Raw genomic sequence first — 27,151 nt, forward strand, 5'->3', positions numbered from 1 at the left:
GGCTGTGTCTCTGAGCAAGTGAGGAAACTTCTGCTCATTCATCCAAACATTTCGCTATAATCCATTGTTTTTTGTGGTTATTGATTGAGTGCAACTGCGAAATAAGCAACCACGGGCCCAATAAAAGTTCCTAGTAAAGTTCCTTTGGTAAAGAAAGTGAGAAAGACAATGGAATTTAAGAAAGAAGTTGAAAAGTATGAGAGTGAAGGAGGAAGAGAGAGGGGAGAATGTGCCTTCTTCAGTGATTCTAAGATGTGTACGATACTAAAGCAGCAGGAGTCGATAAAGGCTATAGCACCAGCCAGTGATAAAATGTGGCATTGACAGTATGGCAAGTAAGTTAAGCGATAGATAAAAGACAACACAAAACTGACTTCAATGTTTTTGGAGGTATATAGTGCCACTGACAATATATGCCACCGTGCATATGTTCCACCACCCTAAACCAATACCAGCATCTCCTCCAAGGTAAGTGTAAATATTTCTTATTTATAAGTGTAAATATTTCATACTTATAAATTAAAGTGTAAATATTTCTTATTTATAAATTATGTACATTGTTTGTGTGAATAGTGGTGGTGCCCTCTGCTGCCGCCTCCACTACCACTAATCTTATAAAACCACCACCGCCGCCGCCACCGCCACCGCCGCCGCCTCCTCCTCCTCCGCCTCCTCCTCCTCCGCCTCCTCCTCCTCCGCCTCCTCCTCCTCCGCCTCCTCCTCCTCCGCCTCCTCCTCCTCCGCCTCCTCCTCCTCCGCCTCCTCCGCCTCCTCCTCCTCCTCCTCCTCCGCCTCCTCCTCCTCCGCCTCCTCCTCCTCCGCCTCCTCCTCCTCCGCCTCCTCCTCCTCCGCCTCCTCCTCCTCCGCCTCCTTCTCCTCCGCCTCCTCCTCCTCCGCCTCCTCCTCCTCCGCCTCCTCCTCCGCCTCCTCCTCCTCAGCCTCCTACTCCTCCGCCTCCTCCTCCTCCGCCTCCTCCTCCTCCGCCTCCTCCGCCTCCGCCTCCTCCGCCTCCTCCGTCTCCGGCTCCTCCTCCTCCTCCTCCTCCGCCTCCTCCTCCTCCTCCTCCTCCTCCTCCTCCTCCTCCTCCTCCTCCTCCTCCTCCTCCTCCTCCTCCTCCTCCTCCTCCTTCTCCTCCTCCTCCTCCTCCTCCTCCTCCTCCTCCTCCTCCCCCCCCCCTCTCCCCCCCAACATATGTTATTCATTCTAGAGTATAGGTATATCATGTTTCTATGAATTGTGATAGATAAGCCATAGAGTTGATAATAGCATAATATTTAACCCTTTGACTGTTTTGGTCGTATATATACATCTTGCAAGCCACCGTTTTTGACATATATACTCATAAATTCTAGCGGCTTCAAATCAAGCAGGAGAAAGCTGGTAGCCCCACATGTGAGAGAATGGGTCTGTGTGGTCAGTGTGCACCATATAAAAGAATCCTGCAGCACGCAGTGCATAATGAGAAAAAAAAAATCTGACTTTTTTTTTTTTTTTTTTTTTTAAAGTTGCCGAATTTGTGGGCCGTTTTCGTATAGAGTTTATGGTTGTATTCTCGTTTTCTTGATCTTGTTTGATAGAATGGAAAACATATTATAGAAATAGAGGTGATTTTGATTGGTTTTACTATGTAAAGAACCTTGAAATGGAGCTCAAAGTAGGGGAAATGTTTGATTTTTGCCGAAGTTCAAAAGTAAACAAATGATGTCATTGTCCAATAAATATCCAACTAGCCATTCTAATATGCAGTCAAGAATGGGCTGACATTATTTATACAATTATTACAATATTGCAGTAGTCTGCATAACAGTAAATCTTCTATTTTTTGTATGAATAAAAATTCAAAATATAAAGCAAGAGTAATATCAGAGGGGCCTGGAGACATGACTGATGAACAAAGAAAATGCTATTTTAGAGCCAGGAATGTCTGCATTGTTCATTCTGGACCTTATTTTGAAATTGGCATATTTTTTAGTTTTCGTGAAATTGGCCAAATTGAAAATTTCTGACCCCGTTATTGGGTAGTTGAAATAGGTAAGTGGGCAGTTTCTTGTACTCACTCGATAGAAAAAATGGAGTTCTAAAGAAATAGCTATGAGTTTGGTCGACTGGAACACTGGACTTAGCCGAAAATAGGGCTCAAAGTGGGCGAAATCACCGATTCGTAAATATTGCCGAGGTCGCTAACTTTGCAAGAGCATAATTCTGTCAGTTTTCCATCAAATTTTGTTCTTTTGGTATAATTGCAATCGGGAAAAGATTCTCTATCATTTCATAAGATTTTTTTTTTTTTTTTTTTTTTTTTTTTTTTTTTAGAAATTTTGCGACACCAGGAGACATCTCAGGATTTTTGGTTACAACAGTCGAGGGGTTAAGCATTTTGTCCTGTCTTCAAACAATAAGCTTGCCTCCCTCTCCACTCTTCGCCATTTTGCATACACCATCAAGACTCTTTAATAAAGGTAAAAGTGATTTAAATGTTCATTTATCCATTTCATTAGTCATTTTATTTAGTTCTCATTGTTTTGTGTATGTAAAACTACAGTTAATCTTTAATAAATGCATTTTTTTTTTTTTTTTAATATTTTTGGGTGTCTGAAACGGATTAACCCCTTGACTGTCACAACCCCCTGGTGTCACAAAATTTAAAAAAAAAAAATTTTTTTCTTATGAAATGATAGAGAATCTTTTCCCGATTGTAATGACACAAAAAAAAAACGAAATTTGATGGAAAACTGATGGAATTACGCTTTCGCGAAGTTAGCAACCTCGGCGATATTTACAAATCGGCCATTTCGCCCACTTTGAGCCCTATTTTTGGCTATTTCCATTGTTTCAGTTGACCAAACTCATAGCTATTTCTTTAGAACTCCGGTTTTTTCTATCGATTGAGTACAAGAAACTGCCCATTTACCAATTTCAACTACCCAATAACGTGGTCAGAAATTTGCAATTTGGCCAATTTCACAAAAACTAAAAAATATGCCAATTTCAAAATAAGGTCTGGAATGAACAATGCAGACATTCCTGGCTCTAAAATAACATTTTCTTTGTTCATCAGTCATGTCTCCAGGCCCCTCTGATATTACTCTTGCTTTATATTTTGAATTTTTATTCAAACAAAAAATAGAAGATTTACTATTATGCAGACTACTGCAATACTGTAATAATTGTATAAATAACATCAACCCATTCATGACTGCATGTTAGAATGGCTAGTTGGACATTTATTGAACAATGACATCATTTGTTTACTTTTGAACATCGGCAGAAATCAAACATTTCCCCTACTTTGAGCTCCATTTCCAGGTTTTTTTTATAGTAAAATCAATCAAAATCACCTCTATTTCTATAATATGTTTTCCATTCTATCATATGAGACCAAGAAAACGAGAATACATCCAAAAATACTATACGAAAATAGACCACAAAGTCGGCATTTTAATTAAAAAAAACGGTCGGAATTTTTTTTTTCATTATGCACTGCGTTCTCCAGGATTTTTTTTATATGGTGTACACTGACCACACAGACCCATTCTCTCACATGTGGGCCTACCAGCTTTCTTCTTGATTTGAAGCCGCTAGAATTTATGAGTATATATACGTCAAACACGGTACCTCGTAAGACGTATATATATGACCTAGACAGTCAAAGGGTGAATTGAGTTTACATTAATTCTTATGAGAAATATTATTTTGGTTTTAGGCCGACCTTCTGGAATGAATTATGGCCAATAACTGAGGGTCCACTGTACTAGATTTTATGTTTATCCCCTTGACTTTCGCAACCCCAAATCCTGAGGGGTCTCCTGGTGTCACAAAATTTAAAAAAAAAATTATTTTTTCCTATGAAATGATAGAGAATCTTTTCCCGATTGTAATGACACCAAAAGAACGAAATTTGATGGAAAACTGATGGAATTACGCTCTCACGAAGTTAGCGACCTCGGCGGTATTTACGAATCTGCTATTTCGCCCAATTTAAGAACATAAGAACGAAGGAACACTGCAGAAGGCCTACTGGCCCATGCGAGGCAGGTCCAAGTCTCCTACCGGCTTAAGCCAATGCACCCAACCTAGTCAGGTCAGGTCACATTGACTTAAGGGAGGAACACGGCAACCGACCTGGTAGCACAAGCTATCAGGCCCAACTCACACCCACCCACATCCACTCATGTATTTATCCAACCTATTTTTAAAGCTACACAACGTTCTGGCCTCTATAACTGTACTCGGGAGTTTGTTCCACTCATCCACAACTCTATTACCAAACCAGTACTTTCCTATATCCTTCCTGAATCTGAATTTTTCCAACTTAAAACCATTGCTGCGAGTCTTGTCTAGGCTAGATATTTTCAGCACACTATTTACATCCCCTTTATTTATTCCTGTCTTCCATTTATACACCTCAATCATATCCCCCCTAATTCTACGTCTTTCTAGAGAGTGCAGATTCAGGGCCCTTAGTCTATCCTCATAGGGAAGGTTTCTGATACATGGGATCAACTTTGTCATCCTCCTTTGTACATTTTCCAGAGAATTTATATCCATTCTGTAATACGGTGACCAAAACTGTGCAGCATAATCTAAATGAGGCCTAACCAAGGATGTATAGAGTTGAAGAACAACCATTGTTCCAGTCAACCAAACTCATAGCTATTTCTTTAGAACTCCATTTTTTCTATCAATTGAGTACAAGAAACTGCCCATTTACCGATTTCAACTACCCAATAACGTGGTCAGAAATTTGCAATTTGGCCAATTTCACGAAAATTAAAAAATATGATGATTTCAAAATAGGGTCCAGAATGAACAATGCAGACATTCCTGGCTCTAAAATAACATTTTCTTTGTTCATCAGTCACATCTCCAGGCCCCTCTGATATTACTCTTGCTTTCTATTTTGAATTTTTATTCAAACAAAAAATACAAGATTTAATCTGTTATGCAGACTACTGCAATATTGTAATAATTGTATAAATAATGTCAACCCATTCATGACTGCATATTAGAATGGCTACTTGGACATTTACTGGAAAATGACATCATTTGTTTACTTTTGAACATTGGCAAAAATCAAACATTCCCCTTACTTTGAGCTCCAATCAAAATCACCTCTATTTCTATAGTATGTTTTCCATTTTATCAACTGAGACCAGGAAAACGAGAATACAACCATAAATACTATACGAAAATAGACCACAAAGTCGGCATTTTAATTAAAAAAACAGTAGGAGTTTTTTTTTTCTCATTATGCTGCAGGATTTTTTTTATATGGTGCACACTGACCACACAGACCCATTCTCTCACATGTGGGCCTACCAGCACTATCACGGGGTTGTGATAGTGCAGGAGTTAATGCACAAAAAAAAAGCATCTCATATGCTGTCACTCACCATTGCAACATTGTTCAATAAATCCTTAGAACCAAAACTTTCCCAGCAACATTGAAGATGGCATGGGTTACCCCAGTACATACCAATGTCAACAACTGCTGTATAGGCCAATATCTAACTTGCCATTGTTTTCTAAAATCTTCAAAAAACTAATTCATTGAGAGAGTTTCTTCATGCCCAGTGTTCCACAAGATACTTAACCCCTTCTAGTTGGTTTCAGGTCAGGAAAAATTCCAAATGGCACAATTATAAAAATAGTTGACTGACTTTGAGTGATGGTGAAAGTTTTTTTCTTTTTTTGGGTCACCCTGCCTTGGTGGGAGACAGCCAGTGTGTTTAAAAAAAAAAAGTGATATTTGATTAGTGATAAAGCTTGTGAACTTACGTACTTGATATTTTCTTTATTACCAGTCCTTGAAATCACCCGAGATGCAACTAAGCAAGAAGTCAAACGGGCTTTCCGAGCTATTGCATCAAAAACTCACCCTGACAAATTCCTGGATCCAGAGGAAAAGAAAGTTGCTGAAGAAAGATTCAGAATTTTGTCTACAGCGTAAGTGTTATACACTGTACAGTACATGCATGTGCTCTATAGTTTACTAAATATAGGAAGGGAGAGAATATAGATTCCTGTATCTTCAGTAATAAAGTTGACACCAATAACATTTCATGAAAAAGAGATTTCTTGACAAAGTGTAAAATGTCATGTATTAAAGTACAAAATAGTACTGGATTAAGATCTAGGGAAATTTAAAGTAGTTCTGTAAATTGTTACATAAGCCAACTTACATACTTAATTTTTTGTTTAAAAAATGAGAGTCAGTTTAAACAGTACATTTAAATTACCAAATATTAAGTAAAACTGTGCCACTTTCATTGAACTTGGTACTGGGCTGCAGGCAGGCAGGCAGACAGGATGAACGGGGAAGTGTATGCATTGTGGTCACAGCACAAAATAATCATAACTTGCTGAATTCTATTGTGTAGTGTTCTCTGTCAAACTCAGTAATCTGGCAGGTACGATATTCTGCGAGATGATGAAGCTCGAGAAGATTATGACTACATGTTGGATCACCCGGAACAGTTCTACCAGAATGTATACCGAGCATGGCGAAGGCGTATGGCTCCCCACGTTGATGTCAGAATTGTACTAGCAGCCACCATTTCCCTTATATCATTAGTGCAGTATTATAATGGTTGGACAAAGTAAGTACGTAGTAATCTCTATATGGTACGTACTGTGAATGTCTTGTAGTGTAGCATGTACTGTATTGTATTAAATGGTGTGCATATCATGGTCCTTGCAAGAAATAGCATAAAAATGTACTGTAATTCTTTTTGTATTTTCATTTAATACAGCCTCCCTTCACTTAGAGACGTACAGTGGACCCCCAGATTACGTCGTTGTCAGATTTTGTAATATTCAAAATAAGTAACGTTTTTTCATCAAAATATTGGCTCAGTGATCGTCATTGAACTTGGCACTAGTGATTTGTCCTGAATGTGTCCGCGCAGCCCGACGCACCATTTACAGTCAGTGTGCCGTTGTTTATTAGCCAGTGAGGACGATCCCACGTGTTCATACATTTTGTATTAATCCATTCTTTTTGGTGCTTGTAACTGCTAAATAAGCCACCATGGGCCCAAAGAAAGCTTCTAGTGCCAGCCCTTTGGTAAAGAGGGTAAGAAGCACTATAGAATTCAAGAAAGACATCATTGCAAAATATGAAAGTGGAGTGCTTGTTGCCGAGCTGGCCAGGTTGTATAACAAATCCCATACAACCATCACTTCTATCGTGGCCAAGAGAAAGGAAATCAAGGAAGATGTTGCGAAAGGTGCAAATATGCTTACAAAACAGAGATTGCAATTACTGGAAGATGTGGAGACTTTGTTGTTGGTGTGGATCAACGAGAACAATTATCAGGGGATAGTGTTATGCAGTCAATAATTTGTGAAAAGGCAAGGCAGTTGCATGATGATCTCGTAAAGAAAATGCCTGGAACTAGTGCTCATATTGGTGAATTTAGGCCAGCGAAGGCTGGTTTGAGAGATTTAAGAACCGTAGTGGCATACACAGTGTGATAAGGCATGGTGAGGCTACCAGTTCTGACAAAAAAAGCAGCTGAAAAATTTTCAGGAATTGAAGGGGTACATAGAGGCTGAAAAATTCAAACCCCAACAAGTGTTCAGTTGTGATGAAACAGGCCTCTTTTGGAAGAAAATGCCAAAGGAGGAAAAGGCACTCCCAGGACACAAGCCTATGAAAGGCAGGCTAACTCTCATGTTTTGTAGTAATGCTAGTGGGGATTTCAAAGTGAAGCCTTTACTGGTGTATCACTGAAAATCCCAGTGTGTTCAAGAATATAGTGTCATCAAGAGTAAATTGTGTGCAGTGTAGAAGGCAAACAGTAAGGCATGGGTGACGAGGGACATTTTCCTTGATTGGTTCAATGACGTGTTTGGCCCCAGTGTGAAGAAATACCTCCTGGAAAATAAATTGGAACTCAAGTGCCTCCTGGTAATGAACAATGCTCCTGCTCATCCTCCAGACTTGGAAGAGCAAATGGTGCAGGAGTTTCATTTCATCAAAGTGAAATTGTTGACTCCTAATACCACTCCTCTCCTCCAGCCCATGGACCAGCAGGTCATTTCAAATTTCAGCAAACTGTACACCAAAGCAGTGTTTCAAAAGTACTTTCAAGTGACCTCAGACACTGAATTGACCCTTATAGACTTCTGGAAAGATCACTTCAGTATCCTCCACTGCATAAACCTTATAGCTAAGGCTTGGGAGGGAGAGACTTCCAAGATTTTGAATTCTGCTTGGAAAAAACTGTGGCCACAATGTGTACAAGAGAGGGATTCTGAAGGTTTTGGAGCTGACCCTGAGGAGCCTATGCCAGTTGTGGAAAGTATTGTGGCATTGGGGAATTCCATGGGGTTGGATGTGAGTTTTGAGGATGTGGAAGAGTTGGTGGAGGACCACAATGAAGAGGTAACCACTACAGAGCTGCAAGACCTTCATCTGCAACAGCAACAGACCACAGCTCAGAAAATTGCCTTCAGAGGAGGAGAAAGAGAGATGGAGGAAGGTGCCTTCTTCAAAGATTAAGGAGATTTGTACAATGTGGACAAAGGTGCAAACATTTATGGATGAGCTTCACCATGACAAAGCTGTTGCAGGCCGTGTTAGCAACATGTACAATGACAATGTTGTGTCCCATTTTAAGGAAGTTTTAAAGAAATGCCAGATACAGACCTCTCTGGAACACATTTTTGAGCAACAAGGGTCCAGTGACTCTCAAGCTGGTCGTAGTGGCATTAAAAAGCAAAGAAGGGTTTTTTTTTTTAATAAGTCAGCCGTCTCCCACCGAGGCAGGGCGACCCCAAAAAAAAGAAAATCCCCAAAAAGAAAATATTTTCATCATCATTCGACACTTTCACCTCACACATAATCACTGTTTTTGCAGAGGTGCTCAGAATACAACAGTTTAGAAGCATATACAGTGGTCCCTCAATTATCGTCCTAATTCCGTTCCTGGAAGTGGGACTGTGAGTGAGAGGGGTTGGATTTGAGTCGGACTTGCACCTGAGCTTATTGCTTGGGTAGCATTTGTTCTGTTAGTGGGTTGGATTTGTGAAGGACCTGCCTAGTATGGGCCAGCAGGCCTACTGCAGTGTTCCTCCTTTCTTATGTTCTTATTGAAGACTTGTTTGTGTGAGGGAGGGATGGCAAGTTTATTGTTGGAGAATATGACACTAATATCAACTCTACAGCTTATTTATCTATCACAATTCAACTAATATGACATAAACAATATTAATAACACAGAAACATGGAATATACTCTAGAATAAATAAAATAAGTCATTATGTATGTTACGAGAGGTGTTATGTCGTGTTGTTGTTGGGTGTATAAGGGCCACTGAGAGTAAGCCGTCCATAATGGTGGTGAAGCAGCAGCTGAGGCAGCGGTGTTTTCTGTAGCCCTATATAACTCCAACAACATTGGAGGAGTTGGTAGAATCGCTGAATCACTAAAGAAGGAACCCTCTACCACCATCACTACCACCTTCTACCACTATTACAACTGCTACCACCATCACTACCACCTTCTACCACTATTACAATTGCTACCACCATCACTACCACCTTCTACCGCTATTACAACTGTTACCACCATCACTACTACCTTCTACCACCATCACTACCACCCTCTACCACCATCAACCACTATCACAACTGCTTCCACTCTACCACCACCTTTGTATTTTTCTACAAACTTTTTCATAAATTATGTGTTTCTCACATTCTTTACCAAAGGGCTGGCACTAGAAGCTTTCTTTGGTGCCATGGTAGCTTATTTAGCACTTGCAAGCATTAAAATCAATAGAATATTATGAAATATTTCGTAGGAGCAAGTGTGGGGACCGTCGCTCACTGGTAAACAATGGCACACTGGCTGGGAAGGCAGGCCCAGGCGGCTCAGAGCGTGAGTACACGTTCCGGACGAAGGACGATTAGCGAGTTAACGGACCATTTGCGAGCCAATGTTTAGACGAAATAACGGGACTATTTTCGAAATGGACGACTTTCAGGCCGGACAATTATTGAGGGACCACTGTACGTATAAAGATACACAACATATCCGCCCAAACTGCCAATATCCCAAACCCCTCCTTTAAAGTGCAGGCATTGTACCTCCCATTTCCAGGACTCAAGTCCGGCTATATAAAAATAACCGGTTTCCCTGAATCCCATCACTAAATATTACCCTGCTCACACTCCAATAGCTCGTCAGGTTCCAAATACCATTCATTTCCATTCACTCCTACCTAACACGCTCACACACGCTTGCTGGAAGTCCAAGCCACTTGCCCACAAAACCTCCTTTACTTTAGGAATGGAACTCAATTGTTAAATGAGGAGAGGCTGTATACTGAGTTGCTTTTTTTTTTTTTTTTTTTTTTTTTGTACTCGCATTCCATATAGGCAATTTAACCTAAAGAAGATACAATTACCATCACCTTCAACCCTCTCAGGGTCACTACTCCTGCTCTCAGACTTGCTGTCAGGGTCGCAAAATTTAAAAAACAAATTCTTATGAAATCGTAGAGAATCTTTTTCTGAAGGTAATAAAACAAAAATTACAAAATTTGATGGGAAACTGACAAAATTATGCTCTCACTAATTTTGCTACATTAGTAATTTTACTCGACAGAGATTTTGTCCACTTTGAGTCCAATTTTAGGGCAGTTGCATTGCTCCGGTTGACCAAATTCTTAGCTATTTTGTTAGTATGTCTTCCATTCTATCGATTGAGTACAAGAAAGTGCCCACTCAACTATTTAAAATACCCAGTAAAGTGATCAGAAATTGGTAATTTGGCCAATTTCATACAAAATTCAAGAAATACCAATTTTAAAATAGGGTCCAGAATAAACAATGCAGACATTCCTGTCTCCAGGCCCCTCTTATATTACAGTTGCTTTCCATTTTGAATTTTTATTCACAGTAAATAGGAGATAAACTGTTATGCAAACTACTGCATTATTGTAATTGTATAATAGTCAGTGCATTCCTAAATGCATTTTAGACTGGCCAGTTTGACGTGTATTGGAAAAGTGGCATCGTTTGTGTACTCTGGATTATTGGCAAAAATTAAACATTCCTGCTATTTTGAACTCAATTTCAACCTACTTTCATTCCTGAAATCAAACAGAATCATCTCTATTTCTGTAACATATCTTCCATTCTATCAAATAAAACCAAGAATACAACAATAAAAACCATATGAAAATACACTGCAATATCACTTTTTTAAACCAAAAATGCCTTTGCATTTTTTCTCATGCACTGCATGCTTCAAGAAGTTTTTTTGGTATGGTGCATGCTTACTGCATAGACCCATTCTCTCATATGTAGGCCCAAGTTTACTGCTCACAGCTTATCTGGGCGAGCTGAACTCATGACATACATGAGGATACAGGACATAAATGAGGAACCCTGGCCTCAGTGACATAGTTCCATGTGATGAACAGTGAAATGGTTAATATTGGAATTACATACCTATTACCAAATTCTGCATTTTTTATTTTTTTTTTAACACAATCATTTTTCACTGAAGCAGGGTGACCTGAAAAAGAAGAAACACATTCATCATCACTCATTCTATCAGTGTCTTGCCAGAGGCATGTCTACACTACAGTTCAAAAACTGCAACATATCTCCACCCCTCCTTCAGAATGCAGACACTGTACTTACCATTTCCAGACTCAGGTCCAGCTAACCAGTTTATACGAATCCCTTCATAAATGTTACTTTTCTCACACTCCAACGGCATGTCAAGTCATAAAAGCCATTTGCCTCCACTCAATCCTATCTAACATACTGTTACCACACAAAACTTCCTTTACTCCCCTCCCTCCAACCTTTCCTAGGCTAACTCCTACCCTGCCTTCCTTCCACTACAGATTTATGCACCCTCCAAGGCATTCTATTTTCTTCCAGCCTCTCTAAATGTTTGAACCACCTCAACAACCCCTTCTCTGTCTTTGTATGCATAATTCAATTAGGCCTCATTATCTTTATCCCTAGCACTTTAAACTTACATGCTGTCTCCTCTTCAAGGTCTCACTCACTTTAGCATTTAGGTCATGCACAAAAAGCACAGTATTCTCTTAGTTCACCGCTTTTCAAGTCCCACTTTTAGTCTACTCTATATATTTTAGTTTAACCCTTTCAGGGTCCAGAGGTCAAATTTCAAAGTGAACACCAGTGTCCAAGAATTTTCAAAAAAATAATTTTGTTATTTTTTCTTTTGAAATGGTAGAGAGTCTTTTTCTTAAGGTAATAAAACAAAAAGTACGAAATTTGATGTAAAATTGACGAAATTATGCTCTGCGAATTTTGATGTGTCAGCGATATTTACGTATCGGCGATTTTGCCGACTTTGACTCCCATTTTAGGCCAATTACCTTATTCCAGTCGACCAAATTCTTAGCTATTTCACTAGTACAGTGGGCCCTCGCCTAACGCTATTAATCTGTTCCTGAGAGCTAAACGTTAGGCGAAATGACTCGAGAAATCGTAATGACACGATTGCAAACAATCCATACCACAGGCGGGATTTTTGGAGTTTTGAGACTCTCTGACCACGGGTTCAAATCCTGCCCGTGGTATGGTTAGGCGAAATTATTGTTAGGCGAATTAATTTTCCCCATAAGAAATAATGGAAATCAAATTAATCCGTGCCTGACACCCCAAAGTATGAACAAAAAAAATTTTTTACTACATGAAATATTAATTTTAATATACACAAACTGAAGAAGACATGCACAGTTACATGACACTTACCTTTATTGAAGATCTGGTGATGATTGATGGGATGGGAGGAGGGGAGACTGTGGATGGTGTTAATGTTTAGAAGGGAAATCCCCTTCCATTAGGACTTGAGGTGCCAAGCCCCTTTTCCGGGGCTACTTCCCTTCTTCTTTTAATGCAACTAGGACCAGCTTGAGAGTCATTGGACCTCTGTCGCACAACATATCTGTCGATAGAGGCCTGTACCTCCCGTTCCTTTATGACATTCCTAAAGTGTTTCACAACATTGTCAGTGTAATAGTCACCAGCACGGCTTGCAATAGTTGTGTGAGGGTGATTTTCATCAAAAAAGGTTTGCACTTTAAGCCACATTGCACACATTTCCTTAATCTTTGAAGTAGGCAACTTCCTCAGTTTCTCTATCCTCTCCTCTGAGGCAGTTTCCTCAGGTCTGGCCTCTTGCTGTTGAAGATGATCTAGCAGCTCATCAGTGGTTAGTTCTTCATTGTCCTCCTCCACCAACTCTTCCACATCCTCCCCACTAACCTTCAACCCCAAGGGCTTCACCAATGCCACAATGGATTCCTCAACTGGCATAGGATTCCTAGGGTTAGCCTCAAACCCTTCAAAATCCCTTTTGTCTACACATTCTGGCCACAGTTTCTTCCAAGCAGAATTCAATGTCCTCTTAGTCACTTCCTCCCAAGCCTTACCTATAATGTTTACACAATTGAGGATGCTAAAGTGATCTCTCCAAAACTCTTCGAGTCAATTGAGTTTCTGAGGTCACTACAAAGCACCTTTCAAACATAGCTTTTGTGTACAGTTTCTTGAAGTTGGAAATGACCTGCTGGTCCATGGGCTGCAGGAGAGGAGTGGTATTAGGAGGCAAAAACTTGACCTTAATGAAGCTCATTTCTGAAGAAAGTCGCTCTGCCACGTCTGAAGGATGACCAGGAGCATTGTCTAATACCAGGAGGCACTTAAGGTCTAATTTCTTTTCAATTAGGTAATTTTTCACAATGGGGGCAAATGCATGGTGTAACCAGTCATAGAAAAAATCCCTAGTGACCCATGCCTTACTGTTTGCCCTCCACAGCACACACAAATTAGCCTTGCGGACATTGTTTTTCCTGAACACTCTGGGAGTTTCAGAGTGATACACCAATAAAGGCTTCACTTTGCAATCACCACTAGCATTGGCACACATGAGAAGAGTAAGCCTGTCTTTCATAGGCTTAGGTCCTGGGAGTGCCTTTTCCTCCTGAGTAATGTAGGTCCTGCTTGGCATTTTCTTCCAAAACAGGCCTGTTTTGTCAATTAAACACTTGTTCAGGTTTCAGTCCTTCACTGTCTATGTACTCCTTGAATTCCTGCACATATTTTTCAGCCGCTTTGTGGTCCGAACTGGCAGCCTCACCATGCCTTATCACTATGTATGCCACTACGATTCTTAAATCTTTCAAACCAACCTTTGCTGGCCTTAAATTCATTCACATCACCACTAGTTGCAGGCATTTTTCTAATTACAGTGGACCCCCGCATACCGTTGGCCTTACATAACGTTAAATCCGCATACCGCTACATTTTATCGCTAAGATTTTGCCTCGCATACCGCTAAAAAACCCGCTCAACGCTGTTCATCCGAGACGCGTCCAATGTGCGCCCTTAGCCAGCCTCACATGTTCCGCCGGTGGCATTGTTTACCAGCCAGCCTCCGTGGTAACATCCAAGCATACAATCGGAACATTTCGTATTATTAGTGTTTTTGGTGATTTTATCTGCAAAATAAGTGACCATGGGCCCCAAGAAAGCTTCTAGTGCCAACCCTACAGGAATAAGGGTGAGAATTACTATAGAGATGAAGAAAGAGATCATTGATAAGTATGAAAGTGGAGTGCGTGTCTCCGAGCTGGCCAGGTTGTATAGTAAACCCCAATCAACCATCGCTACTATTGTGGGCAACAAAAAGGCAATCAAGGAAGCTGTTCTTGCCAAAGGTTTAACTGTGTTTTTGAAACAGAGATCGCAAGTGATGGAAGATGTTGAGAGACTCTTATTGGTGTGGATAAATGAAAAACAGCTAGCAGGAGATAGCATCTCTCAAGTGATCATAAGTGAAAAGGCTAGGAAGTTGCATGACGATTTAATTAAAAAAATGCCTGCAACTAGTGATGATGTGAGTGAATTTAAGGCCAGCAAAGGTTGGTTTGAGAGATTTAAGAAGCGTAGTGGCATACATAGTGTGATAAGGCATGGTGAGGCTGCCAGTTCGGACCACAAAGCAGCTGAAAAATATGTGCAGGAATTCAAGGAGTACATAGACAGTGAAGGACTGAAACCTGAACAAGTGTTTAATTGTGATGAAACAGGCCTGCTTTGGAAGAAAATGCCAAGCAGGACCTACATTACTCAGGAGGAAAAGGCACTCCCAGGACATAAGCCTATGAAAGACAGGCTTACTCTGTTGATGTGTTCCAATGCTAGTGGTGATTGCAAAGTGAAGCCTTTATTAGTGTATCACTCAGAAACTCCCAGAGCGTTTAAGCAAAAGAATATCCTCAAGGCTAATTTGTGTGTGCTGTGGAGGGCAAACAGTAAGGCATGGGTCACTAGGGACTTTTTCTATGACTGGTTACACCATGCATTTGCCCCCAATGTGAAAGATTACCTAACTGAAAAGAAATTAGAACTTAAATGCCTCCTGGTGTTAGACAATGCCCCTGGTCATCCTACAGACGTGGCAGAGCGACTTTATGGGGACATGAAATTCATTAAGGTGAAGTTTTTGCCTCCTAATACCACTCCTCTCCTGCAGCCCATGGACCAGCAGGTTATTGCAAACTTCAAAAAACTGTACACAAAAGCTATGTTTGAAAGGTGCTTTGTAGTGACCTCAGAAACTCAACTGACTCTAAGAGAGTTTTGGAGAGATCACTTTAATATCCTCAATTGTGTAAACCTTATAGGTAAGGCTTGGGAGGGAGTGACTAAGAGGACCTTGAACTCTGCTTGGAAGAAACTGTGGCCAGAATGTGTAGACAAAAGGGATTTTGAAGGGTTTGAGGTTAACCCTGAGAGGAGTATGCCAGTTGAGGAATCCATTATGGCATTGGGAAAGTCCTTTGGGTTGGAGGTTAGTGGGGATGATGTGGAAGAGTTGGTGGAGGAGGACAATGAAGAACTAACCACTGATGAGCTGCTAGATCAACTTTAACAGCAAGAGGCCAGACCTGAGGAAACTGGTTCAAAGGAGGGGAGAGAGAAATTGAAGAAATTGCCTACTACAAAGATTAAGGAAATCTGTGCAATGTGGCTGAAAGTGCAAACCTTTATGGATGAAAATCACCCTCACACAGCTATTGCAAGCCGTGCTGGTGACTATTACACTGACAATGTTGTGAAACACTTTAGGGAAGTCATAAAGGAACGAGATTTACAGGCCACTATGGACAGATATGTTGTGCGACAGAAGTCCAGTGACTCTGAAGCTGGTCCTAGTGGCATTAAAAGAAGAAGGGAAGTAACCCCAGAAAAGAACTTGACACCTCAAGTCTTAATGGAAGGGGATTCCCCTTCTAAACACTAAGACTCTCTCCTCCTCCCATCCCATCAATCATCACCAGATCTTCAATAAAATAAGTGTCATGTAATTGTGCATGCCTTTTTCAGTTTGTGTGTATTAAAATTAATATTTCATGTGGTAAAAATGTTTTTTTTTTCATACTTTGGGGTGTCTTGCACGGATTACTTTGATTTCCATTATTTCTTATGCCTATGGGGAAAATTCATTCGCATAACGATAATTTCGCATAACAATGAGCTCTCATGCACGGATTAATATCGCTATGCAGGGGTCCACTGTAAATCGTCATGCAACTTCCTAGCCTTTTCACATATGATCGCCTGAGAGATGCTATCTCCTGCTATCTGTTTTTCGTTTATCCACACCAATAACAGTCTCTCAACATCTTCTATCACTTGCGATCTCTGTTTTGAAAACAAAGTTGCACCTTTGGCAAGAACAGCTTCCTTGATTACCGTTTTCTTGGCCACAATAGTAGCGATGGTTGATTGGGGTTTTGTGTGCAACCTGGCCAGCTCGGAGACACGCACTCCACTTTCATACTTAGCAATGATCTCTTTCTTCATATCCATAGTAATTCTCACCCTTTTTGCTGTAGGGTTGGCACTAGAAGCTTTCTTGGGGCCCATGGTGACTTATTTTGCAGGTGCAATCACTAAAAAGGCTGTGATAATTTGAAATGTTCCGATTGTAAGCTTGGAAGCGACCGCAATGGCTGGCTTGTAAACACTGGCACCCACGGAACAAGTGAGGTGGGCTCAGGCTGCTTGTGGACGAGTCTCGAACGAATCGTGTCGAGCAAGTTTTTTAGCACTAGCCGAGGCAAAATTTTTGCGTTAAAATGTATCGCTAGGCGGATTTAACGTTATGCGATGCGTTCGTTAGGCGAGGGTCCACTGTATTACTTCTGTTCTATCGATTGAGCACAAGAAATCTCTAACTCACCTGTTTCAACTACAAAATAAAGTGATTGGAAATTGGTAATTTGGCCAATTTAGTGCAAAGTTCAAAATATTCCAATATCATAATGGGGTTCAGAATAAGCAATGCAGGCATTCCTGGCACTAAACTAACATTTCCTCTGTTCATTAGTTGTTTTCAGGCTTTACTAATGAATTCCATTTTGTTTTTTAATTAACAATGAATTTTTATTCAAACCAAAAAAATAGAAGATTTACTGTTATGCAATATTGTAATAATTGTATAAATAATATCAGCACATTTGTGAATGCTTATTAGACCCACCAGCTGGCGTGTATTAGATGTGTGAGGTCATTTATTTACTTTTGAACATAGGCAAAAATTTAACATTTTCGATATTTTGAGTTCAGTTTCAAGCCATTTTCAGTACTAAAACCAATCAAAATCATCTCTATTTCTGTAATATATCTTCCATTCTATCAAATGAGACCAAGAAATTGCAGATACAACTATAAAAAACATACGAAAAAAACACTGCAAAGTTGCTGTTTTAATCGAAAATTACGGTCTCGTTTTTTTTTCTCTCATTATGCACTGTGTGCTGCAGGATTTGTTTTATGTGGTGCACACATACCACATAGATGCATTCTCTCATATCTAGTCCCAAATTTACCGCTCACAGTTTATCAGAGTGAGCTGAGATCTACAGTTTGAACCCTCAGCGTAAAGCCGTTGATCTACTGTACAGACTCTGAAAAGGTTAAATACCTGTACCATTTCATTTCTTTCCATACATGATCATTTAATAGAAAATAGTGCTCCTTTAGCTGTAGATCTCTCAGTTGTACCAATTTAACCTCATTTATACCTCACCATTGAAATTCTCTTACTCCTTTTCTCTTTGTTTTACATAGTGCTAGGATATCCAACTCTATTTCAAAACATTATCAATTCTTTCTTATCAGCAGTACTCCCATGCACATTTGAACAACCCAACTTTAAAAATTTCCTTTTTTTACTCTTTGAAATTGATACAGGAAAGGGTTACCAGAACCTTGCTTTAATAAATAAATAAATAATATATTTACTACAAGTACTTGTACATGGCATACAGGCCTAGCTGACATCAATGACATACAGTGGCACCCCAAGTTTTGGCCATAATTCGTTCCAGAAGACTGTTCAAGTGCCGTTGTCGAATGAATTTGTTCCCATAAGGAATAATGTAAATTAGATTAGTCCATTTCAGACCCCCATAAATACACTTACATAATTGTTCGAATTGGGAGCTGTACAAAACTCAGGGTACTACTGTATATAGAAAGCCCCTTGTTATGCAGAGCATTTCGGGCAAATTAGGTTCTTGTCCCAGGATGCGACCCACACCAGTCGACTAACTCCCAGGTACCCATTTTACTGATGGATGAACATAGACAACTGATGTAAAGAAACATGCCCAATGTTTCTACTCGTGCTGAGAATCAAATGCAGACCCTCACCACGTGAAGCAAGAGCTTTAGCGATCAGGCCACGGGGCACCATGGCCTGATTGGTTGCTTTCTGAGACACTCATTGCTTGTGGATGGAGGATTCTAACTCATTTCCCCATGGAATCGTGGAATTGAAAGAAGCACTACACGCAAGAACTATTAAAAAATTCAGAAGAACTCTGTTGAGTTGGTATAAACATACATGTTAGGGATGGGACAATACCAGGATTTTTGCCAATACAGATCCCCAATTTTTGGTCAGTGCCAATACCAAAACATTTCCTGTATTTTTTATTTCTGAAATTATGTTAAACGACCATGGTGACATTACACATCCCTGTCTTAAGGCCTTCTTTTACTGGAAAATAATCTCCCCTAACCTGAGTGCACTATCCTCATAAATACTCTGAACTGCTTTCAGTAACCTACCACCTATTCCATACACTTAAAACATCTGCCACATTCCTCTCCTATCCACCCTATCATATGCCTTTTCTAAATCAGTACATGTAAATGCAATAATAAACTTCATCTAATCTGAATATTGTTAATTCATATGCTTCAGTGTACAGGTGCTCCTCAGCTGACGATGGTTCGACTTGGGATATTTCATCTTTACGATGGTGCAAAAACAGTTATTTTGGAGGTGAAACTTGAGATAATTACTCAGCATGAAGACAGCAAGTCCATAACTTGTATGCATTTATTTGCTTTTCACTACTGGTATTTAGTTAGTTACAGTAATTATTTGGGACCTGATGATCTGTTAGTGTGTGAGCAGGGTAATATTTAGTGAAGGGATTCAGGGAAACCGGTTATTTTTATATAGCCGGACTTGAGTCCTGGAAATGGGAAGTACAATGCCTGCACTCTAAAGAGGGGTTCGGGATATTAGCAGTTTGGAGGGATATGTTGTATATCTTTATACGTATATGCTTCTAAACTGTTGTGTTCTGAGCACCTCTGCAAAAACAGTGATTGTGTGAGTGAGGTGAAAGTGTTGAATGATGATGAAAGTATTTTCTTTTTGGGGATTTTCTTTCTTTTTGGGTCACCCTGCCTCGGTGGGAGACTGCTGACTTGTTGAAAAAAAAAAAAATTATATTTAACTTACGATGGGTTTGTCAGAATGTAACCGCACCGTAAGTCAAGAAGCACCTGTAAACACTTGGTCTACACATCCTGTACCCTTCTTAAAGCCTCCTTGTTAATCTGCAATCGTACTCTGTCTTACCCTTAATTCTTTCAATAATAACTCTACCATACCCTTTACCTAGTATACTCAGCTGGCTTATTTCCCTGTGGTTATCATAGTTCTGAAATATAAAAAATATAGAAGTATCGGTATCAGTATCAAACAGAAATTAGGTATCGGTAGCGATATCAGCAAACATTTTGGTATTGCCCCCATCCCTAATATTTCTAGATGTTGGAAAGTGGTGTGGAATGAAAAGATTTCCTTTGCAGTACCTTGTAGTCTTACAATACACCATTGACCTTACTACTGACACTAGACCTGGGCTAACACTGGTCTAACTTAAAACCAACATTGTGGCATAGTGACAGTTGCTTTTTCATTGGTCTTTAATTTACATTATAAAACCAATGTACAGTATACTCTCTGAAGCATGGATTATGTTCAGAACACAGTACACTAAACTAATTTATAAAGAAAATTTGCTTTTTCTTTTTTAATAATTTTTACAGTAAATTCGTGACGTGCATACTTACATGTATTGAAAAGTTTATACACTAATTTAAATTACTGTACCTTCAGATATCAAGAAGCCATCAAGTATTTTGCAGTTGTACCAAAGTATCGATTACAGGCAGTGGAGTTAGCAAAGCAGGAAGGATTGCTGGTGACTGACAAGAAGAAGCTAAAAGGAATGTCAAAAGAGCAAATTAAAGAACAAGAGGAGAAAATAATTCGCCAAGTTATTGAGAGGAAGATGGATATCCGTGGTGTTTATGCCAAACCTACTTATAAGTATGTTATTAAAGACCTGTTGTTTGTAGTAAATTAGGTATCCTCAGAGGGGTACTTCTAAGTGGTTGCAAGATGTTTTCTTTCTCAATTGTTTTTATAACATGAAAATGCCTCATCTTATCTGGTCCAAATTTTCAATGCTGGTGTGCAGTAACTAGGGAAGGGCTCGTGCAGCTACAGTAAACCCTTGATATAACGGACCTCAATTTATTGGAAATGCAGGACAAAACCCCTTGGGTCAGTTGATGTGAAAACAATGGACAAAGTTTGTTAGTTACAGATTTGTCCATTATTATTACAATCATAGCACCACAATCTCTTTGCTATCCACCATAATCACAATAACTGGCCATCTGCTTCCCTTATTTTTCAGTTAAACCGAAGGTTTACTGTACAGTATTTTCATGTGCCAGTGGCCTCTGGTCAGTTTTACATAGACATTTCTTGATTTTAGTTTGAGTGCAGTAACTTGAGAATGCCAATTCGGATGGGTTTCAAACTTTCAACAAACATCTGTCCTATGTAGAAGAGGGTTGGCATTGTTATTGAAGTGCACAAGTGCCCACTTGACTTTTTTTTTTTTTAAATGGCATATTTTTTCTGTGAAATAACTTTGGTATGCCTCTTCTGAGCAGTTTCAGTATTTAATGCCTGATGCATTTTATAAATAGGATGGTATCCTTTTAGGTTTAGGCTTTGTAGATGCAAATATTAATTAACCTTCCCAGGTGCCCACAAGAAAGCCAGGATAACACAAAGTTGGTGATTCGGCTGATGTTAATAACTACAGATCAATATCCAGTCTTTCAGTACGAAAAATATTTGAAAAATTAATCCACAAGCAACTGTAGATGCACCTAACCAAACACAGTATACTGACTCTGCCAGTTTTGCTTCAGACCAAAAAAAAAGAAAAAAAAAGCACTATTGATGCAATAATAAGTATGCTAAACATAGTTTATTCAGTACTTGGGAGACATAAGTATCCTACCGGACTGTCCATTACTCTTTGAAAGACTTTTGATACCATTGACCACAGCACACTCCTAACCAAGCTTAATCACTATGGACTCAAAGGACACAGCTACACACATCTTCACTCCACCCTCAATAACTGATAATGACATGGAACCAGAAATGACACCTTGTCTAGTACCATATCCATAAACCTAGGTGTCCCCCAAGGTAGCATTCTGGGCTTTTCATCTATATCAGTGACCTACCCAATGTCATACAGCATATAAAATTTGTACTCTGCTGATGGCACAACCTTCTTAACCCCTTCACTGTCAGAAGTACTTGAATTGAAAGTGCTCATAATGTCTGCAGTTTTTAGACGAAAAAATTCTTCTGAAATAAAAAAAAAAAAAAAAATTTCTGAAGGTAATGTCACCAAAAATGCAAAATTTTATGGAAAATTTATGAAAGTACACAGATGCAAAGTTAACAGTTTGGGAACAGTTTATACATTGGCAATTTCTCCTACTTCGCACCATATTTTAAATTGTAAAGTGTTAAGATTTAAGTAATTAGGAGATCTTAATTTAAGTTTTTTTTTTTTTTTTTCAACAAGTGGGCCGTCTCCCACCCAGGCAGGGTGACCCAAAAAAGAAAGAAAATCCCCAAAAAGAAAATACTTTCATCATCATTCAACATTTTCACCACACTCACACATTATCACTGTTTTTGCAGAGGTGCTCAGAATACAACAGTTTAGAAGCATATATGTATAAAGATATGTATAAAGTATTGAGTATTTAATATTTAGTTTAGGGTGAGAAGATGGTTTTTGAGAAGAGTCTTAAATTGATGTTCAGATTGGGTTACTTTAGTATTTACTGGTAATGAGTTCCAAATTTTGAGGCCCTGTATGTACCTTTACCCTTACCTTATACCTTTGAAGAATTTCGGGAGGTTCCTTACACAGTAAATCATTTTAGTCATTCTTCTCTGTATGTTCTCTAATGAGTCGATGTTCATCCTGTAGTAAGGAGACCAAAACTGAGCAGCATAATCTAAATGAGGCCTCACTAGTGATGTATAGAGCTGTAAAATAACTTTTGGACTTCTGTTACTTATACTTCTTGAGATCAATCCAAGTAATCTGTTGGCCTTGTTGCGCACACTTCGGCACTGCTGTCTTGGCTTTAGATTTCTGCTTACCATGACTCCCAAGTCTTTTTCACATTCTGTATGATCAAGCTCTACTTCACCTAGATACTGGTTTTCTAACAGAGTTGTAGATGCATGGAACAGTCTTCCCAGTGGGGTGATAGAGGCTAGGACCTTGGGTAGCTTTAAAAAGAGACTGGACAAATATATGAGTGGGAGGGGCTGGGTTTGATTGGTGTCATGGGGTACGGGAGTTATTTCTTGGGTAGCTTTAGGTAGAGGTCGTAATAAAGTTGGTAGAATTACCGACAATATGTAAAGTAAAAGGACACAAGTGCAACTAATGTGACATTTATTGTGGCAACGTTTCGCTCTCCAGGAGCTTTATCAAGCCATTACCGTAATGGCTTGATAAAGCTCCTGGAGAGCGAAACGTTGCCACAATAAATGTCACATTAGGTAGAGGTCGTTTTGATAAGGACCTGCCTCGTATAGGCCAGTAGGCCTTCTGCAGTGTTCCTATGTTCTTATGTCTACTCTCTGAGCCCGGCCATGGGCCAGGCTCGTCTGGTGCTCGCCTGGTCAACCAGGCTGTTGCTGCTGGAGGCCCGCTGCCCCACATATCCATCACAGTCTGGTTGATCTGGCACCTGGTGAAGATACTTGTCTAGTTTCCTCTTGAAGGTTTCAATACTTGTTTCAGCAGTGTTTCTGATATCTTCTGGTAAGATGTTGAAAAGTCTGGGACCCTGGATGTTGATACAGTGTTCCCTTATTGTCCCCACCACACCCCTGCTCCTTACTGGGTTACATAGAGTTCTTACATAGTGTGGTGTGGACATGGAATACATCAAAAAGTGATCTGTGTCTTGTGTTATGGTCGTGCATCCTATTAACCCCTTGAGGGTCCGTGCTGTAGATCTACGACTTTACGTTGAGGGTCCAAACCGTAGATCTACGTCATGAGCTCAGCTTTCTCTGATAAGCTGTGAGCGGTAAATTTTGGCCTTGATATGAGATAATACATCTATGTGCTATGTGTGCACCACATAAAACAAATCTTGCAGCACATAGTGCATAATGAGAGAAAAAAAACTGAGATCGTAATTTTTGATTAAAACGTCAACTTTGCAGTGTTTTTTTGTACATTTTTTATAGGTGTATTTGCGATGTCTTGGTCTCATTTGATAGAATGGAAGACATATTACAGAAATAAAGATGATTTTTATTGGTTTTAGTACTGGAAATGGCTTTAAACTGAGCTCAAAGTAGCGGAAATGTTAAATTTTTGCCGATGTTCAGGAGTAAACAAATGACCTCACACGTCTAATACATGCCTGCTGGTGGGTCTAATATATGTTCACAAATGTGCTGATATTATTTATACAATTATTACAATATTGCATAACAGTAAATCTCCTATTTTTTGGTTTGAATAAAAATTCATTATGTGAATAAAAAATCAAAATGGAATTTATTAGTAAAGCCTGAAAACGTAACTGATGAACAGAGGAATGTTAGTTTAGTGCCAGGAATGCCTGCATTGTTTATTCTGGACCCTATTTTGAAATTGGAGTATTTTGAACTTTGCATTAAATTGGCCAAATTACCAATTTCCGATCACTTTATTTTGTAGTTGAAACAGTTGAATTGGCAAATTCTTGTGCTCAATCAATATAATAGAAGTAATACTAATGAAATAGCTAAGAATTTGGTCGACTGGAATAATGTAATTGGCCTAAAATGGGAGTCAAAGTCGGCAAAATCGCCAATGCATAAAAATCGCTGACACATCAAAATTCACAAGAGCATAATTTCGTCAATTTTCCATCAAATTTTGTACTTTTTGTTTTATTACCTTCAGAAAAAGATTCTCTACCATTTCAGAAGAAAAAATAACAAAATTATTTTTTGAAAATTCTTGGACACTGGTGCGCCCTTTGAAATTTGGCCTCTGGACCCTGAAAGGGTTAAGGTTGGTGAGGAGAAGTTTGAGTGTAGAGTTTATGTTTGAGTGTAGTGTTCTATGCATGTAGTAGGCACAAGAATAAGTATGGATTTTCTTTATGGTGAGTAGTTTTAGACTTTTGAATATTGGTGGAGTATGCTGTCTGGAGTGGGAATTTATCATTCTGACTGAAGCCTTTTGCTGGGTTATTAGTGGTCCTAGGTGACTTAATGTTGTTGATCCCCGTGCATAAATTCCATAGGTGAGATAAGGGTAGACGAGTGAATGATACAGTGCAAGGAGAGCTGATTGTGGAACATAGTATGCCTACTGTCTTAGAGATTTTCTTGGAAACTTGTTGTATATGGATCTGGAATTTAAGGCTTCTGTCAAGGTGGATTCCTAGGAATTTTTCCTCTGTGAGTCTTGTGATGGGTGATCCATTTAGCATTATATTAAATGGAGCATTTGCAGCTCTGTTTCCAAACTAAATGAAATGCGTTTTGTCAGTATTGAAGGTAAGCTTATTAGTCATCATCCAGGTAGATATTTTCTGCAATTCGGCATTAATAGTGTTGGCCAGTATGACTGGGTTTGGGCGAGAGAAGACGCATGTTGTGTCATCTGCAAATACAGTGGGCCATCAGCTAACGATATTAATCCGTTCCTGAGAGCTCATCGTTAGACGAAATTATCGTTAGCCGAATTAATTTTCCCCATAAGAAATAATGGAAATCCAATTAATCTGTTCCAGACATCCAAAAGTATTAAAAAATTATTTTTTTTTCATGAAATATACATTTCCCTACAAAGAAAACAATGAGACATGCATAATAACTATATAAATAAATGTTAAAATGACACTTACCTTTATTGAAGAATATTGATGAGTGATGAGACATTGTTTTTCTTGAACACTCTGGGATTTTCAGAGTGATACATTAGTAAAGGCTTCACTTTGCAATCCCCACTAGCATTACAACAAAACAAGAAAGTTACTCTGTCTTTCATAGGCTTGTGTTCTGGGAGTGCCTTTTTCTCCTGAGTAATGTAGGTTGTGTTTGGCAATTTCTTCCAGAACAGGCCTGTTTCGCCACAACTGAACACTTGTTGGGGTTGGAATTTTTCAGCTTCGCCATGCCTTTTCACACTATGTATGCCCCTACAATTCTTAAATCTCTCAAACCAACCTTTGTTGGCCTTAAATTCACCAATATGAGCAGTAGTTCCAGGCATTTTTTCCTGTTCACCTGGGTGTTAGTCGACTGGTGTGGGTCGCATCCTGGGGGGCAAGATTAACCCATTCAGGGTCCAAGGCCCAAATCTTGAGTGGTGCCCCAGTGTCCAAGAATTTTCAAAAAAAAAAATTGTTATTTTTTCTTATGAAATGGTAAAGATTCTTTTTGTGAAGGTAATAAAACAAAAAGTACGAAATTTGATGGAAAATTGACGAAATTATGCTCTCACGAATTTTGATGTGTCAGCGATATTTACGAATCTGCGATTTTGCCAACTTTGACTCCCATTTTAGGCCAATTACATTATTCCAGTCAACCAAATTCTTAGCTATTTCACTAGTATTACTTCTATTCTATCGATTGAGCACAAGAAATCGCCAAGTCAACTGTTTCAACTACAAAATAAAGTGATCGGAAATTGTTAATTTGGCCAATTTAACACAAAGTTCAAAATATTCCAATTTCAAAATAGGGTCCAGAATAAACAATGTAGGTATTCCTGGAACTAAACTAACATTTTTTCTGTTCATTAGTTACGTTTTGAGGCTTTACAAATAAATTCCATTTTGATTTTTTATTCACATAATGAATTTTTATTCACACCAAAAAAATAGAAGATTTACTTTTATGCAATACTGTAATAATTGTATAAATATCATCACCACATTTGTGAATGTATATTAGACCCACCAACTGGCGTGTATTAGACATGTGAGGTCGTTTGTTTACTGTTGAATATCGGCAAAAATTTAACATTTTTGCTACTTTGAGCTCAGTTTCAAGCCATTTCCAGTGCTAAAACCAATCAAAATCATCTCTATTTCTGTAATATGTCTTCCATTCTATCAAATGAGATCAAGAAATCGCAAATACAACTATAAAAAACATACGAAAAAACACTGCAAGGTCGCTGTTTTAATCGAAAAATCATGATTTCAGTTTTTTTTCTCATTATACACAGTGTGCTGCAGGATTTGTTTTATGTGGTGCACACATACCACATAGATGTATTCTCTCATATCTAGGCCCAAATGTACCACTCACAGTTTATCAGAGTGAGCTGAGCTCATGACGTAGATCTACGGTTTGGACCCTGAACGTAAAGTCGTAGATCTACAGGACGGACCCTGAAAGGGTTAAGGACTCCAG

General features: G+C 39.2%; 1 protein-coding gene across 1 annotated transcript in view; it reads left to right on the forward strand.

Annotated features, from left to right (window-relative positions):
- The first annotated feature begins 328 nt into the window (after nucleotides 1–328).
- LOC128706558 (dnaJ homolog subfamily C member 25 homolog) overlaps nucleotides 329–27,151 on the forward strand; it is a 44,309-nt gene continuing 17,486 nt past the window's right edge. The window contains exons 1-4 of the mRNA XM_053801483.2: nucleotides 329–335; nucleotides 5,805–5,946; nucleotides 6,411–6,599; nucleotides 20,492–20,704. Coding sequence (XP_053657458.2) covers nucleotides 329–335; nucleotides 5,805–5,946; nucleotides 6,411–6,599; nucleotides 20,492–20,704 — 551 coding nt within the window. The remainder of the gene's footprint in view (nucleotides 336–5,804; nucleotides 5,947–6,410; nucleotides 6,600–20,491; nucleotides 20,705–27,151) is intronic.

Source organism: Cherax quadricarinatus, chromosome 3, assembly GCF_038502225.1.
Source record: "Cherax quadricarinatus isolate ZL_2023a chromosome 3, ASM3850222v1, whole genome shotgun sequence".
Classification (NCBI taxonomy): Eukaryota; Metazoa; Arthropoda; class Malacostraca; order Decapoda; family Parastacidae; genus Cherax; species Cherax quadricarinatus.